Genomic DNA, 15129 nt, shown 5'->3' on the forward strand with positions numbered 1-15129 from the left:
TATGCATCCTTCTGTAATTTCCCACACTTTACATAGTTTCTGGAGATCATTCCACATTGATTGATGAATGTAGTTGCAATCTATTAATTTTTACTGTTGAAAAGCACTTATGTGAGAAAGGCAAATGTTATAATTCTCCTGCAATAAGTGGGAATTTGGGAACTTAAATTTTTTGCTTTAAGTACAATGCTATAATGAGTAAGTTCTACCACGTATCTCCTGATGGACCTATGGCAACAGTTTCTCTATAGTACATACCTAGGAGTTCTGGTTAATACACATTCTTATCAATACAAATTCTTACATATTCAAATCTAACTATTTTCCTTTTTTTTTTTTTGCAGTTTTGGCTAGGGCTGGGTTTGAACCCACCACCTCTGGCATATGGGATCAGCGCCCTACTCCTTTGAGCCACAGGCGCCACCCCTATTTTCCTTTAAAAAAAAAAAAAAGTTATGGGAAGCGCCTGTGACTCAGTGAGTAGGGCACCGGCCCCGTATGCCGAGGGTGGCGGGTTCGGACTCAGCCCCGGCCAAACTGCAACAGAAAAATAGCCGGGCGTTGTGGCGGGCGCCTGTAGTCCCAGCTACTCGGGAGGCTGAGGCAAGAGAATCGCATAAGCCCAAGAGTTAGAGGTTGCTGTGAGCCGTGTGACGCCATGGCACTCTACCCGAGGGCGGTACAGTGAGACTCTGTCTCTACAAAAAAAAAAAAAAAAAAAGTTGGGCGGCACCTGTGGCTCAGTCGGTAAGGCACCGGCCCCATATACCAAGGGTGGCGGGTTCAAACCCGGCCCGGGCCAAACTACAACAAAAAAATAGCCGGGCGTTGTGGCGGGCGCCTGTAGTCCCAGCTACTCGGGAGGCTGAGACAGGAGAATCGCTTAAGCCCAGGAGTTGGAGGTTGCTGTGAGCTGTGTGATGCCACGGCACTCTACCAAGGGCCATAAAGTGAAACTCTGTCTCCACAAAAAAAAAAAAAGTTATTATCAACAATGCCCTTCCCTACTCTAAAATCCTATAACTATTCTTTTCCCACATTTTAGGGTCTCATTAAAAAAATGTATGTTGGATCGGCGCCTGTAGCTCAGTGCTTAGGGGGTTAGCCACATACAGCGAGACAGGCAGGTTCGCACCCGGCCCAGGCCTGCTAAACAACAATTAACTGCAACAACAAAAAATAGCGGGGCATTGTAGTGGGCACCTGTTGTCCCAGCTACTTGGGAGGCTAAAGCAAGAGAATCGCTTAAGTCCAAGAGTTTGAGGTTGCTGTGAGCTGTGATGTCATAGCACTCTATCGAGGGTGACACAGTGAGACTCTGTTTCAAAAAAAAAAAAAGTATATTAAGGCCTGGCACAGTGGCTCACGCCTATAATCCTAGCACTCTTGGAGGCTGAGGTAGGTAAATTGCCTGAGCTCAGAAATTCGAAACCACCCTGAACAAGAGTAAGACCCTTTCTCTAAAAATAGCCAGGCATTGTGGCAGGTGTTTTTTTTTGGTTTGTTTGTTTTTTTGGTAGAGACAGAGTCTCGCTTTATGGCCTTCAGTAGAGTGCCATGGCATCACACAGCTCACAGCAACCTCCAACTCCTGGGCTTAAGCGATTCTCTTGCCTCAGCCTCCCGAGTAGCTGGGACTACAGGCGCCCACCACAACGCCCAGCTATTTTTTGGTTGCAGTTCAGCCGGGGCCGGGTTTGAACCCGCCACCCTTGGTATATGGGGCCGGCACCTTACCAACTGAGCCACAGGTGCCGCCTGTGGCAGGTGTTTATAGTTCCAGCTACTCGAGAGGCTGAGGCAAAAGAATCACTTGAGCCTAAGAGTTTGAGATTGCTGTGAGCTATGATGTCACAGCACTCTACCTAGGGCGACATAGTCAGACTCTGTCTCAAAAAAAAAAGAAAGAAAAGAAAACAAGTATATTAAGCTCCAAAATCCATCTGCAATTTATCATGCCAATTATAATGTATCACGTATAATGAAAACCTGGCTTTTTGTCCAAAACAATTAACTGTCCCAGGAACAATTATGAACTATAGCTGTCTCCTGGCTCGGTGTCTGGTAGCTCAGTGAGTAGGGTGCTGGCCACAGGCATCAAGGCTGGTGGGTTCAAGTCTAGCCTGGGCCTGCTAAAAAACAATGACAACTGCAACAAAAAAATAGCCGGGTGTTGTGGCAGGCACCTGTAGTCAGTCCCAGCTACTCAGGAGGCTAAGGCAAGAGAATCGCTTAAGCCCAAGAGTTTGAGGTTGCTGTGAGCTATGATGCTACTGCACTCTACTGAGGGCGACATAGTGAGACTCTTGTCTTAAAAAAAAAAAAAAAAAAAAAATATATATATATATATAGCTGTCTGTATATATATAGCTGTCTCCTATAAGGTTAGGGTCAGGGTTAGGGTTAATCCCCACCCCCACCCCCACCAATCTATGGGCGATTAGTTTTAGGACTCCCCTCAGATACCAAAATCCAAGGATCCTCAAGTCCCTCATATATAATGACATAGTACTTGCAGATAACCTACACACATCCTCTTATATACTTTTTTTTTTTTTTTTGGTAGTTTCTGGCCGGGGCTGGGTTTGAACCCGCCACCTCCGGCATATGGGGCCGGTGCCCTACTCCTTTGAGCCACAGGCGCCACCCTCCTCTTACATACTTTAATCCCTTCTAGATTACTTATAATATCTAATACAGTATAAATATATAGAGGATTAAACAGCATACTTACTACAACAGTCATCAATATCATAACTCATCTGAGAAATTACTAAAAACAAGACATTCTCCTGGCAAGCCTGGAAATCTCTTGTGACTTGGAAGGCAAGCCACCAAGTAACTCAGTAATACTGAAGGAGCAAAGTTCAGTCCTGTAGTAATAGTAAGGCTATTGTTAAACATTACCCATTTTATGACAGTTCCTTAAAGGATTATTGGCGAAAAATTGCATTTAGTATTTTAGAAATCATTTCCTTACCACCCTTGAAGATCATTTCCTTGAATATACTCTGTTGGCACCTATGAGACCATTTCCCTGAGCATGCAGCCCCTGCATGTCTGTGCTTAGTAATCTTTCCGCCTATTATGCATCTTCTCAATAAAAAGACTCACAAGAAGTGCTCAGTGCTATCCTGCACCTATAGTTAGCCTCACCTCTTGCAGCGTGTAATACTACTTAAAAAGTTGTTATACTTTATTGGTTTTGTTTATTGTATTATTTTTTATTGTTATACCGTGTGGGGGGTTTTAAATATTTTCAATCCACAGTTGCCTGAATCTATGGATATGGAACAAGTGGATACTGAGGGTTAACTGTACTTTATTATTACTCCAAAGTTTTGAAATACCACCTTGATCATAATCTAAATACAATTTGAATTCATATCTGGGTTTTCTATTCTGTGCCATAAATGTATCTAGTATTAAATCAACTCCACGTAGTTATAGTTAGTACAACTTTTCAGTATTTCTTTTTTGAAATAGAGTTTGACTCTGTGCCCTGGGTAGAGTGCTGTGGCATCATAGCTCACAGCAACCTTAAACTCTTGGGATCAAAGGATCCTCTTGCCTTAACTTCCTGAGTAGTTGGAATTATAGGTACCTACCACAACAACCAGCTAGTTTTTCTATTTTTAGTAAGGACAGGGTCTTGCTCTCACTCAGGCTGGTTTTGAGCTCCTGAGCTCAAGCAATCCACCTGCCTCAGCCTCCTAGAGTGCTATGATTATAGGCATGAGCCACCATGCCTGGCCTGACTGTTCAAGATTTTTAATAGATGGCAGTCCAAAAATTAAAGGCAGCTTGGATTTTAAAATACTGCTCATAATTCACCCTGTTACTCTTTTTCCAAAAATTTCTTAGTGTTACCCAGAACTACTTTTTCTAATCCTTCCCCACCCAAATAATCCCTTTGAAATTTTAACTGTAACTCCAATAAATTTTAAATTAACTTTTATCCATTTAAAGGGCAGGAAACTGAAGCTCAATAGGATTAAGTAAATGGTTTGCCCAATAAAATTCACAGTCAAAAGAGACAGTTCCAGAACTAGAACACATATGTTCTGACTCTTAAATCAATGTTTTCATCACTATTACAGTGCTTCTCAAATTTTTATAACTATACATCATCTGGGACTCAGGTTACAATGCAGATTCTAATTCAGTAGGTCTGGAATAGGGCCCAAGATTTAGCATTTCTAAGTTCCCAGGGGATGCTGATGCTGTAGTATAAGGACAAGAATTTGAGTTGCTCTGCGTTTAGTATAGTGGTGAGTAAAAAGAAGAAAAAAAAAGAAAAGAAAAGAATTTGAGTTGCAAGGGCACTGTATTTTTTTTTTTTTTTGTAGAGACAGAGTCTCACTTTATGGCCCTGGGTAGAGTGCCGTGGCCTCACACAGCTCACAGCAACCTCCAACTCCTGGGCTTAAGCGATTCTCTTGCCTCAGCCTCCCAAGTAGCTGGGACTACAGGCGCCCGCCACAACGCCCGGCTATTTTTTGGTTGCAGTTTGGACAGGGCGGGCTTGAACCCGCCACCCTCGGTATATGGGGCCAGCGCCCTACCGACTGAGCCACAGGCGCCGCCCAGCACTGCATCTTTTAATCCATAGTCTGATGAGGCTGCTACCTATTGGTAGTTAAGTCTTGAATACTCTTACTTAAAAGAATTGCCACTAAAAGGAAACTTCTGTGTAGCTACCAAGTCTAGCTGCTAACTTTCTTAAGGATATCAGAGCAGTTGCTTTGTTCCTGAAGTCCACCACTGTGTAATTGGTCACAAGAGGATCCACAAAGCTGATCATGTGATGGCGGCAGATCCTCTGTTCTTGGGCAGAAACCTTGTTGGTGATGATGTCAAGGCCTTCATAGACCTAAAGGAAAGAAAATGAACATGAGAAAACCATATGCTTCCATAAAATGCACCTTTGGTGGGTGGAAATGGCGATCTATTTCTCCCTCCAGACAAATACTTGACTGACCCAAAGCACCATGGAAGATGTATTCTTTTTTGTTGTTGTTTTTTTGTAGAGACAGAGTCTCACTTTACTGCCCTCGGTAGAGTGCCGTGGCGTCACACGGCTCACAGCAACCTCCAGCTCTTGGGCTTATGTGATTCTCTTGCCTCAGCCTCCCGAGCAGCTGGGACTACAGGTGCCCGCCACAACGCCCGCCTAGGAAGATATATTCTAATAGAGAACACAGCCAGATCAACAAAACCCAAGACAAAGAAAGGAGAAAATAGAGGATTGGTTTTCTTTTTTTTTTTTTTTATTTTCTAATAAGACTAAATTTATTCAATACCCTAGTAAAAGTTTTGATTATAAGTATCCAACAGTATAAAAAGTACAAAACAGATGTGTAGATTTCTAATATATTAATACAAAGTGCATGACTACATACAGTACATCCTACCGGCAAAGAGAGGTGGAAGGGAAAAAAGAAGACTGTGGTTGAGGTCTAGTAATAAATAAATAAATACAGAAGTAGAGATGATCCATATCATAGTATATTCTACCACCAATACTGTAGCCAAAATGTACAAAAAAAAAAAAAAACATTTCAAAAGAACTCAGGAGGATGATCATGGCTGGACTCCTGTAATTCACCTCAAACGCCATGCGAGCCGGCCCAACTAACTGTGTAGTCTGTGCATATGGTGGCTTATCACATGTAGGCTTTTTCCAAGAGGAGGAAATATAAAATGTTTAGATTAAGAACTACAAAACTATAGGGTGCCCATAAAAAGTGGCTCACTCCTTATTGTTATACTACCCAATTTTTAAAATCCAGTTCAAAAAATAAAAACTAATCATGTCATTATAAGGCAAGCAAATACTCCTCCCTCATGAAAAGTCTGAACTGGTAATATTTTTCTCCTGAACTTTCAGAAAAGAGGCAATAAGAACACTTTGGTTTGGGTTCAAGTGAGAGGCTTTGAATGAGGATTTTAGAACTGAAGAACTCCAAGCACAGTATCTCAATGTCCAAAAAGCCTGACTAAAAGAAGCCAAACCAAAACCAACCCACTTACCACTAACACACACCTCTTTTCTTTTAGTAAATTTTACTTTAAATATAGAGTGAAAAAAATAATAATAAAAACCCTAACAGGTTAAAAGAAGTTAAACATCCACTCTACACAGATAAAACCTTCACAAAGGTCAACTGAAGTAATCCAGAGCTAAAACTGAATTGTGCAGATTTTCAATGAAGTCATCAAACAGTCATTTAACACAAACAAAAGTCAATTATTTACATACTCAGCAAGCCCTCTAAGAAATATGCCCCCCAAAGCATTAACCTTTGTTTTGTGCCATCTGAAGACTTAAACATTTTATTTTTCAGATAGTTAAACATTTTTCATGCTGTCTACCATGTGGTAACACTTTGGTACTATTCATATGGGGTCTCACCTCTCTTAAAGACTTGTCATTTCCTTAAGAGGAGCTTTCACTCTGCTTTAGAAATTCCACATAAATCAAAATCTTTTTTTTTTTCTTTTTTTTTGGCCAGGGCAGGTTTGAACCCGCCACCTCCGGTGTATGGGGCCGGCGCCCTACTCCTTTGAGACACAGGCACCACCCCATAAATTAAAATCTTTCTCAAATATTAATATGAAGGGAGGTGGCACAGGATGCAAAATACACAGTTACCTCTCTGTATATTTTCCGTCAAGGTATTTGTAACAGAAATCTCAGTCTGTCCTGCTTAATAATCAGTAGTACAGGTTTGAATTGTCACAATCTTGGCAAGACCTTAATATTCAAAATTATTAACAATTACCTCTAGGGGCAAGTCTATGTTACTGTATTATGACAAAATTATTATCATGAGGGAAAACAAGTATAGCCAGCCATCTTTAAAAATGCCCCAACCACTGCTTCTCAATAGAGAAAGACTAAAACTACATACTGTTTATCATACAACAAATCCCATCTCTGTCCCCTGAAATTCCCCTTAGTTTCATTCATTACAGGGGATTAAAAAAAAGAAGACTTAAAGAGCACTTTACAGCAGCATTCAGCTTTCCTATGAAATACTCAGCATCTTAAATATTATGTACAATTCTTTTTTAGTCACCTAGATACTGGCTTCAGAGTTTGTGGAACTGGGGGGAAAAATAGCCCACTCAAAACTATTCTAAAAGTTGTCTTTTGGCAGAATAGCAGGTATCCAAGTTAAAAATAGGAGGGTCAGTTTGTTGCTTTGTGGTCTTTTCAAAATTTAAATCATTTTTGCTCCCCTTCTACATGAGAACCTCAGTCACCACTCCTGAGTGGAGATGGGCAGAGGCTCTGGGCCCTGCTCCTCCAGCTTCTCAGCAGCAGCTTTCTTGTTGCTGCAGCAAGGCTTGAACAGATGTGTATCAATGAGGACTTCCCCAAAACGGCCTTTATAGATAATCCCACAACATATTTTCTGTCTTTTCCAGTATGTGAGATCTAAAAAGGAAAAAACCGGTGTTCTATTAGAACCAGAAGCCATCTCTGTATCTGAACCATCATCTGACTGGTTACTGTAACAAGGAGATTGAGCTGGGGAGGCACTTGAGGTGGTACTGTGAGCATCAGAATTATGACGTTTAAATTCCTTCTGCAGTTTATTGATCTGGTTACTTTTTATCCTGTTCCCAGACAGAGTTTTCACTTTCTTTGGTTTCAATGTGGTCTTTAGACTGGGTCCTGCCCTTGCATCTACCACATGATTCCAATTTTTTTTTGATCCTGCTGGCAACTTCTTCCATCTTTTCACAAGCAGGACACAGGCATTGCAGATGTCCCCTGAACGAGTTTCATGCAACCCAAAACAGCTCTGGAAGTCCTTTTCATAGCGTTTACTGTCAGTGAATCAAGAACTGGAAGACTTAGCTCTGCAAATACAGCAGCCCTCTATACTTCGGTACATCTTTGGCTTGTGAAAACCAAACATCTTTTCTTCTGGGCAAGTCTAACAGAAGCAGCCGTTCCACGCGCAATAGCGTTGCCGAGGTGCGGAGTGCACGCCAGGCCAACCCACCCCCCACTCCAATCGCTCCCTCCTCCTCAACTGCCTTCGAGGATTGGTTTTCTTATCAAATAGTAGCCCAGACTTAAGATAAGAAGGGTATGTAAACCCATGCCCAAGTGAGAACTAATTTTGCAAGATTAAAAGGAGGTTCTTTAGGCTTGAATTTTATGCATTTAAAAATGGGTAGATTTTTAAATTTATTCTATTATATTTATCACAAGTCTCCAGAAAGGTTTGTTGCTCACAGTTCTACTTCAAGATGCTTAGATATTTCTTAGATTCAAATGGCTGTAAAAAAGGTTTTCAGAATTTGTGTAAGATTGGTTCGTTTGTGGAGAAGTGGTCTAACTACAAAGATACTTATAAAATATACACCTACACACTCTAAAGTCACAACCCCTAATACCATTGTATTCAGGTAGAAACATTGCGATCTATCCAATTGATGCTTCAGGGGGTCAGCATGTATAGTCTAAATTCTCAAAGGCAATATCCTGTCTGTAAGCTCTTGATCTGCAAATTCAAAAAGTTCATGTGTACTTCTTCTAAATGCAAGCTCTCAGATGGAGAACAGATCTGAAAATACTAGTTTGAAAACGGGGAGGAATGCTCTGAGATTAAATGTTCTTCCTGTAATCACTAAGTCTATAGAAGCACTGAATGAACAAATAATAAGTTCTGTAGCACCCACAAAGATGTTAAAAGCATTTTTATCTCCTATTTCCCTTTACTTATATGGGTGTCAAATAAGTACAGTGTAGTGTAATGGTTAGGAGGAAGGACCCTGGCGCCAGGCTGCCTTAGATCAGTTCCTAGCTCTGCCACTTACTGGTTACTTGTACTTACTTGGGAGTAGTCAGTTACTAACCTCTCTGTGCCTCAATACTTCATCAGTAAAATGGGGATAATAACATCTAACTCACAGGACTATTGTGAGGATTAAATTAGTTACTACATGTAAAAAGTACTTAGTTTTTACCTGTAGACTGTTAAGTGCCACATCAGGGTCATTATATTACTACCCAAATCACTGCCAACTATTCTCACAATAACACAAGGGGAAATAATTTTAGTGTCACTGCTTAACACTGTCAAGCCTCTGTGCTCTTAGTGAATGAGATTATCTACCCAGCAAAGATAGATGCTATCTTCAAGTAAATAAAATTATTAAACAGTAAAATAGCACACAGAAAAAAATAAACAGAGCCACAGGGAAAGTACTAGCTCTGCCCTGTTAGTTCATTTAATCTGTGCCTGACAAGAGACTTGCATTCTTACACCTGAAAAGTGTAGAATGGTAAATCATAGGATATTCTGTTGTATGTATGCTGAACAAGAATTCCTACTGCTGGCTCGGCGCCTGTGGCTCAAGCGGCTAAGGTGCCAGCCATATACACCAGAGCTGGCGGGTTCGAATCCAGCCCAGGCCCGCCAAACAATGACAACTACGACCAAAAAATAGCCGGGCATTGTGGCAGGCGCCTGTACTCCCAGCTACTTGGGAGGCTGAGGCAAGAGACTCGCTTGAGTCCAGGAGTTGGAGGTTGCTGTGACCTGTGATGCCACAGCACTCTACCCAGTGCGACAGCTTGAGGCTATGTCTCTAAAAAAAAAAAATTCCTACTGCCAGCATGGCTCACACCTTTAATCCTGGAACTCTGGAAGGCAGAGGCGGATAGACTGCTTGAGTTGAGGAGTTCAAGACCAACCTAAGCAAGAGCAAGACCCCTGCTCTACTGAAAAATAAATTAATTAATTAAATAAATTAAAAAAAGGGCGGCACCTGTGGCTCAGTCGGTAAGGCGCCGGCCCCATATACCGAGGGTGGCAGGTTCAAACCCACCCCGGCCGAACTGCAACAAAAAAATAGCCGGGCGTTGTGACGGGCGCCTGTAGTCCCAGCTACTCGGGAGGCTGAGGCAAGAGAATCGCTTAAGCCCAGGAGTTGGAGGTTGCTGTGAGCTGTGTGATGCCATGGTACTCTACCCAGGGCCATAAAGTGAAACTCTGTCTCTACAAAAAAAAAATAATAATAATAAATAAATAAATTAAATAATAATAATAATAATAGAAAACCTGAGTCAGGCTGGGCATGGTGGCTCATGCCAATAATCCTAGTACTCTGGGAGGCCGAGGTGGGTGGACTGCTTGAGCTCATGAGTTCAAGACCAGCCTGAGCAAAAGCGAGACCCCATCTCTACTAAAAATAGAAAAACCAAGGCAAGAGGATCTCTTGAGCCAAGTTGGAGGTTGCTGTGAGCTATGATGCTACAGTACTCTAACCAGGGCAATAGCTTGAGACTCTTGTCTCAGAAACAAAAATAGAAAATGAAAAAAGGAAACCTGAGGCAAGATGATCGCTTGAGCCCAAGAGCTGGAGGTTGCTGTGAGCTATGATGCCATGGCACACTACTCAGCTATGCCAGAATGAGACTCTGTCTCAAAAAAAAAAAAAAAAAAATTCCTACTGCCATCATATAGGGGCATACACATACACAGGGGTCTTCCACTGTGCAAAGTAAGAAAACTAAATAGGGGAAGAAAGTTAGGAACTGTGTGTTCCTGTCAAACCCTCAAATTTCACAAAGCCCTTGGTTGGCTTTGCTATAGCACAGAATTCCAAATGATCCAATGTTAAGAGTTCACATAGTTGATTTTGCCAGTAGAGAATTTCTGAATATTGACAAGTATGTTACAATAAAAAGGATTCTCATTTTTTATACTTAGATTAATGTTAATTAACTTAATTAATGTTAATCAGTGTTAAATGCATAGCTGCAAATGTATAATTACCCAGACTTCAAAAAAAGCCAAAATGTAAATATCTCTACCAGCCATTCTGTATTCTAGCAGAGGCCCAAGAAGCCTACATAAAATGTTACCCCATGATTTGCTTTTTGGTTTATCTTCTTCTTCTTTTTTTGAGACAGATTCTATGTTGCCCTAGGTAGAGTGCAGCGGCATCACAACTCACAGCAACCTCCAACTCTTAGGCTTAAGCAATTCTCTTGCCTCAGCTTCCTGAATAGCTAGGACTACAGGCGCCTGCCACAACGCCCGGCTATTTTTTGGTTGCAGTTGTCATTATTGTTTAACAGGGGGGCTGGGCTCAAACCTGCCACCTTTGATGTATGTGGTCAGCACCCTACTCACTGAACTACAGGTGCCAAGCCTTTTTTTTCCCCAAGGAAACAGGATCTCGCTTTGTGGCCCAGGCTGGAATACAGTGGTATGATCATAGCTCCCAACAAAGTCAAATTCCTGGGCTCAAGAAATCTTCCTGGCTTGGTGCCCATAACCCAGTGGTTAGGGTGCCAGGCATATGCACCAGGCTGGTGGGCTCAAAATCATCCTGGGCCTGCTAAACAACAATGACAACAATAAAAATAGCCAGGCACCTGTAGTCCCAGCTACTCAGGAGGCTGAGGTAAGAGAATTGCTTAAGCCCAAGAGTTTGAGGTTGCCGTGAGCTGTGATGCCACTGCACTCTACTGTGGGCGACATAGTGAGACTCTGTCTCAAAAATAAAGGGGGGGGCAGCGTCTGTGGCTCAAAGGTGTAGGGCGCCAGTCCCATATGCCGGAGGTGGCGGGTTCAAACCCAGCCCCGGCCAAAAACCGCAAAAAAAATTAAAAAATTTAAAAAAAGAAAAAAGAAATGAGACAAAAAATGTGGGTGACACGAAGAACTAAGATATCTGATGATAAAGGAATTATTATTAATTTTTATGTATACACATATGGTTTTATGGTTATGTTTTATAGAGGCTTAACTTTCTTTTTTTCTTTTTTTAAATTTAATTGTTTTGTTTTGTTTTTTGTAGAGACAGAGTCTCACCTTATCGCCCTCGGTAGAGTGCCGTGGCATCACACAGCTCACAACAACCTCCAAATCCTTGGGCTTAGGCAATTCTCTTGCCTCAGCCTCCCGAGTAGCTGGGACTACAGGCACCCGCCACAACGCCCGGCTATTTTTTTGTTGCAGTTTGGCCGGGGCTGGGTTTGAACCCGCCACCCTCGGCATATGGGGCCAGCGCCCTACCCGCTGAGCCACAGGCGCCGCCCGAGGCTTAACTTTCAGAGGTATAGGATGAGAATCCCAAATCTGAAATGCTGTAAAAGATGAAACTTTTAAACAATAGCCATGACACACAAAGAAAATGCTCACTAGAACATCTCAGATTTCAGAACTGGGATGCTCAACTGGTAAGTTTATTACAAATATTTAACAATCAGAAAAAAATCTAAAATCCAAAGCATTTCTGGTCCCAAGCTTTTTTGATAAAGGACACTCAACCTGTATGCTTTCATTCACATAAAATATACGACTGGGATTTGCAGTGCAACAATGGGGGAAGGGGAAACAGACTATATCTGAAATAAGATTGGCTAAGTGTTAATAACTACTAACACTAGGTGATGGATATATGACAGTTTGATCTACTATTTTCTTTATATGTTGGGAAATTTCCATAACAAAAAGTTTCTTTAAAAGAAAGTTGGCAGCAAGGGCACAGTGCAGGGGTCCTCAAACTGCGGCCCACGGGCCACAATGAGGTGGTTGGACTGTATTTGTTCCTGTTTTGATTTTTTACTTCAAAATCAGATATGTGCAGTGTGCATAGGAATTTGTTCATAGTTGTTTTTTTTTAAACTATAGTCTGGGCCTCCAATGGTCTGAGGGAAAGTGAACTGGCCCCCTGTTTAAAAAGTTTGAGGACGCCTGGCACAGTGGCTCTTGCCTATAATCCTAGCACTCTGGAAGGTCCAGACTGGAAGATCTTGAGCTCAGGAGTTCCAGATCAGCCTGAGCCAAAAGCAAGACCCTGTCTCTACAAATAGAAAAATCAGTCAGGCATGGTGGGGGTGCCTGTAGGCCCAGCTACTCAGGAAGCTGAGACAAGAGGATGGCTTAAACCCAGGAGTCTGAAGTTACTGTGAGCTAGGCTGACGCCATGGCACTCTAAGCTTGGGTGACAGAGTGAAACTCTTATCTCCAAAACATAGACAGATAAATAAATAAATAAATGTGGCTATACTTCACACTCATCATGAGAGCTATGGGGGTTGGGGGAAGAAACACAAATAACAAATGCTGGCAAGGATGAAGAGACATTTGAACCCTATGCATTGTTGATGGAAATGTGAAATGGTGCATCCGTTATGGATAATATGGTAGTTTCTTCTTAAAATAAAAAATAGAATTACTATATGATCCAGCAACTCCACTTCAGATATATACACAAAAGAATTAAAAGCAGGGTTCTGAACAGGTATTTACACATCCATGTTCACAGCAACATTATTCACAATAGCCAAAAGGTAGAAGTAACCTAAATGTCCATCAATGTATAAAAAATGGTTAAGAAGGGTGGCGCCTATGGCTCAAGGAGTAGGGCGCTGGTCCCATATGCCAGAGGTGGCGGGCTCAAACCTAGCCCCGGCCAAAAAAAAAAAAAAAAAATGGTTAAGAAGTGCTTGCTTCGGCAGCACATATACTAAAATTGGAATGATACAGAGAAGATTAGAATGGCCCCTGCGCAAGGATTACACGCAAATTTGTGAAGCGTTCCCTACTTTAAAAAAAAAAAAAATGGTTAAGAAAAATGTGGTCTCGGGTGGCGCCTGTGGCTCAGTGAGTAGGGCGCCGGCCCCATATACCGAGGGTGGTGGGTTCAAACCCAGCCCCGGCCAAACTGCAACAAAAAAATAGCCGGGCGTTGTGGCGGGCGCCTGTAGTCCCAGCTACTCGGGAGGCTGAGGCAGGAGAATCGCCTAAGCCCAGGAGTTGGAGGTTGCTGTGAGCTGTGTGACGCCACGGCACTCTACCGAGGGCCATAAAGTGAAACTCTGTCTCTACAAAAAAAAAGAAAGAAAAATGTGGTCTCGGCTCGGCGCCTGTGGCTCAAGCAGCTAAGGCGCCAGCCACATATACCTGAGCTGGTGGGTTCAAATCCAGCCTGGCCCGCCAAACAACAATGATGGCTACAACCAAGAAACAGCCGGGCGTTGTGGCGGGCACCTCTAGGCCCAGCTACTTGGGAGGTGGAGGCAGGAGACTCCCTTGAGCCCAGGAGTTGGAGGTTGCTGTGAGCTGTGATGCCACAGCACTCTACCCAGGGTGACAGCTTAAGGCTCTGTCTCAAAAAAAAAAAAAAAAAAAAAATGTGGTCTCACCTACGGTGCATCTTAGAATGGGTACAGAAGAAACTTACTAAAGGCAGAATACAAATGTCTACATACAATAACTAAGAAAATGCCATGAAGGCTACACTGAACAGCTTGATGAGAATATTTCAGATTATATATGAAACCAGCACATTGTACCCCTTGATTGCACTAATGTTCACAGCTATGATTTAACAATAAAAAAAAAAAAGAGGGCAGCACCTGTGGCTCAGTCGGTAAGGCGCCGGCCCCATATACCGAGGGTGGAGGGTTCAAACCCAGCCCCGGCCAAATTGCAACCAAAAAATAGCCAGGCGTTGTGGCGGGCGCCTGTAGTCCCAGCTACTTGGGAGGCTGAGGCAAGAGAATCGCTTAAGCCCAGGAGTTGGAGGTTGCTGTGAGCTGTGTGAGGCCACGGTACTCTACCGAGGGCCATAAAGTGAGACTGTCTCTACAAAAAAAAAAAAAAAAAGAAAAATGTGGTCTATACATTTAATGGAATTCAGCCTTTAAAAGGGCAGGAAATTATGACACATGATACAATATAGATAAACCTTGAAGACATCATGCTAAATGAAATAAGTCATCCACAAAAGGATAAATACAGTATGATTCCATTTATATACGGTGTCCACAGTAGTCAAATTCATAGAGGCATACAGTAGAATAGTGGTTATTGAGAACTAGGGGAAGGGAAAAATGGGGACTTGTTTAATGAGTACAGTTTCATTTAAGAAATATAAAAAAATACTGGAAGCCAGGTGCAGTGGCTCATACATGTAATCCTAACACTTTGGAAGGCCAAGATGGGCGGATTGCTTGAGCTCAGGAGTTCAAGACCAGCCTGAGCAAGAGTAAGACCCCACTCTAAAAATAGCCGGGCATTGTGGTGGGCACCTGTAGTCCCAGCTACGTGGAAGGCTGAGACCAGAGAATCCCTTGAGCCTAGGAGT

General features: G+C 42.4%; 1 protein-coding gene, 1 non-coding gene and 1 pseudogene across 4 annotated transcripts in view; 1 reads left to right on the forward strand and 2 right to left on the reverse strand.

Annotated features, from left to right (window-relative positions):
- The window catches only part of TRIT1 (tRNA isopentenyltransferase 1), a 59285-nt gene that overhangs the window by 20124 nt on the left and 24032 nt on the right, over nucleotides 1–15129 (reverse strand). For both annotated transcript variants that reach the window (XM_053575067.1, XM_053575068.1), the window contains exon 2: nucleotides 4731–4873. In XM_053575067.1, coding sequence (XP_053431042.1) covers nucleotides 4731–4873 — 143 coding nt within the window. The remainder of the gene's footprint in view (nucleotides 1–4730; nucleotides 4874–15129) is intronic.
- On the reverse strand, nucleotides 5447–8151 carry LOC128574489 (SIN3-HDAC complex-associated factor-like; annotated as a pseudogene). Its single transcript, XR_008376810.1, has one exon. The product of XR_008376810.1 is annotated as an SIN3-HDAC complex-associated factor-like (transcript).
- LOC128575631 (U6 spliceosomal RNA) lies at nucleotides 13483–13589 on the forward strand. The gene has a single exon (XR_008377058.1). It is a non-coding gene; the product is annotated as a U6 spliceosomal RNA (small nuclear RNA).

This window comes from Nycticebus coucang, chromosome 22, assembly GCF_027406575.1.
Source record: "Nycticebus coucang isolate mNycCou1 chromosome 22, mNycCou1.pri, whole genome shotgun sequence".
In the NCBI taxonomy this organism is placed as follows: Eukaryota; Metazoa; Chordata; class Mammalia; order Primates; family Lorisidae; genus Nycticebus; species Nycticebus coucang.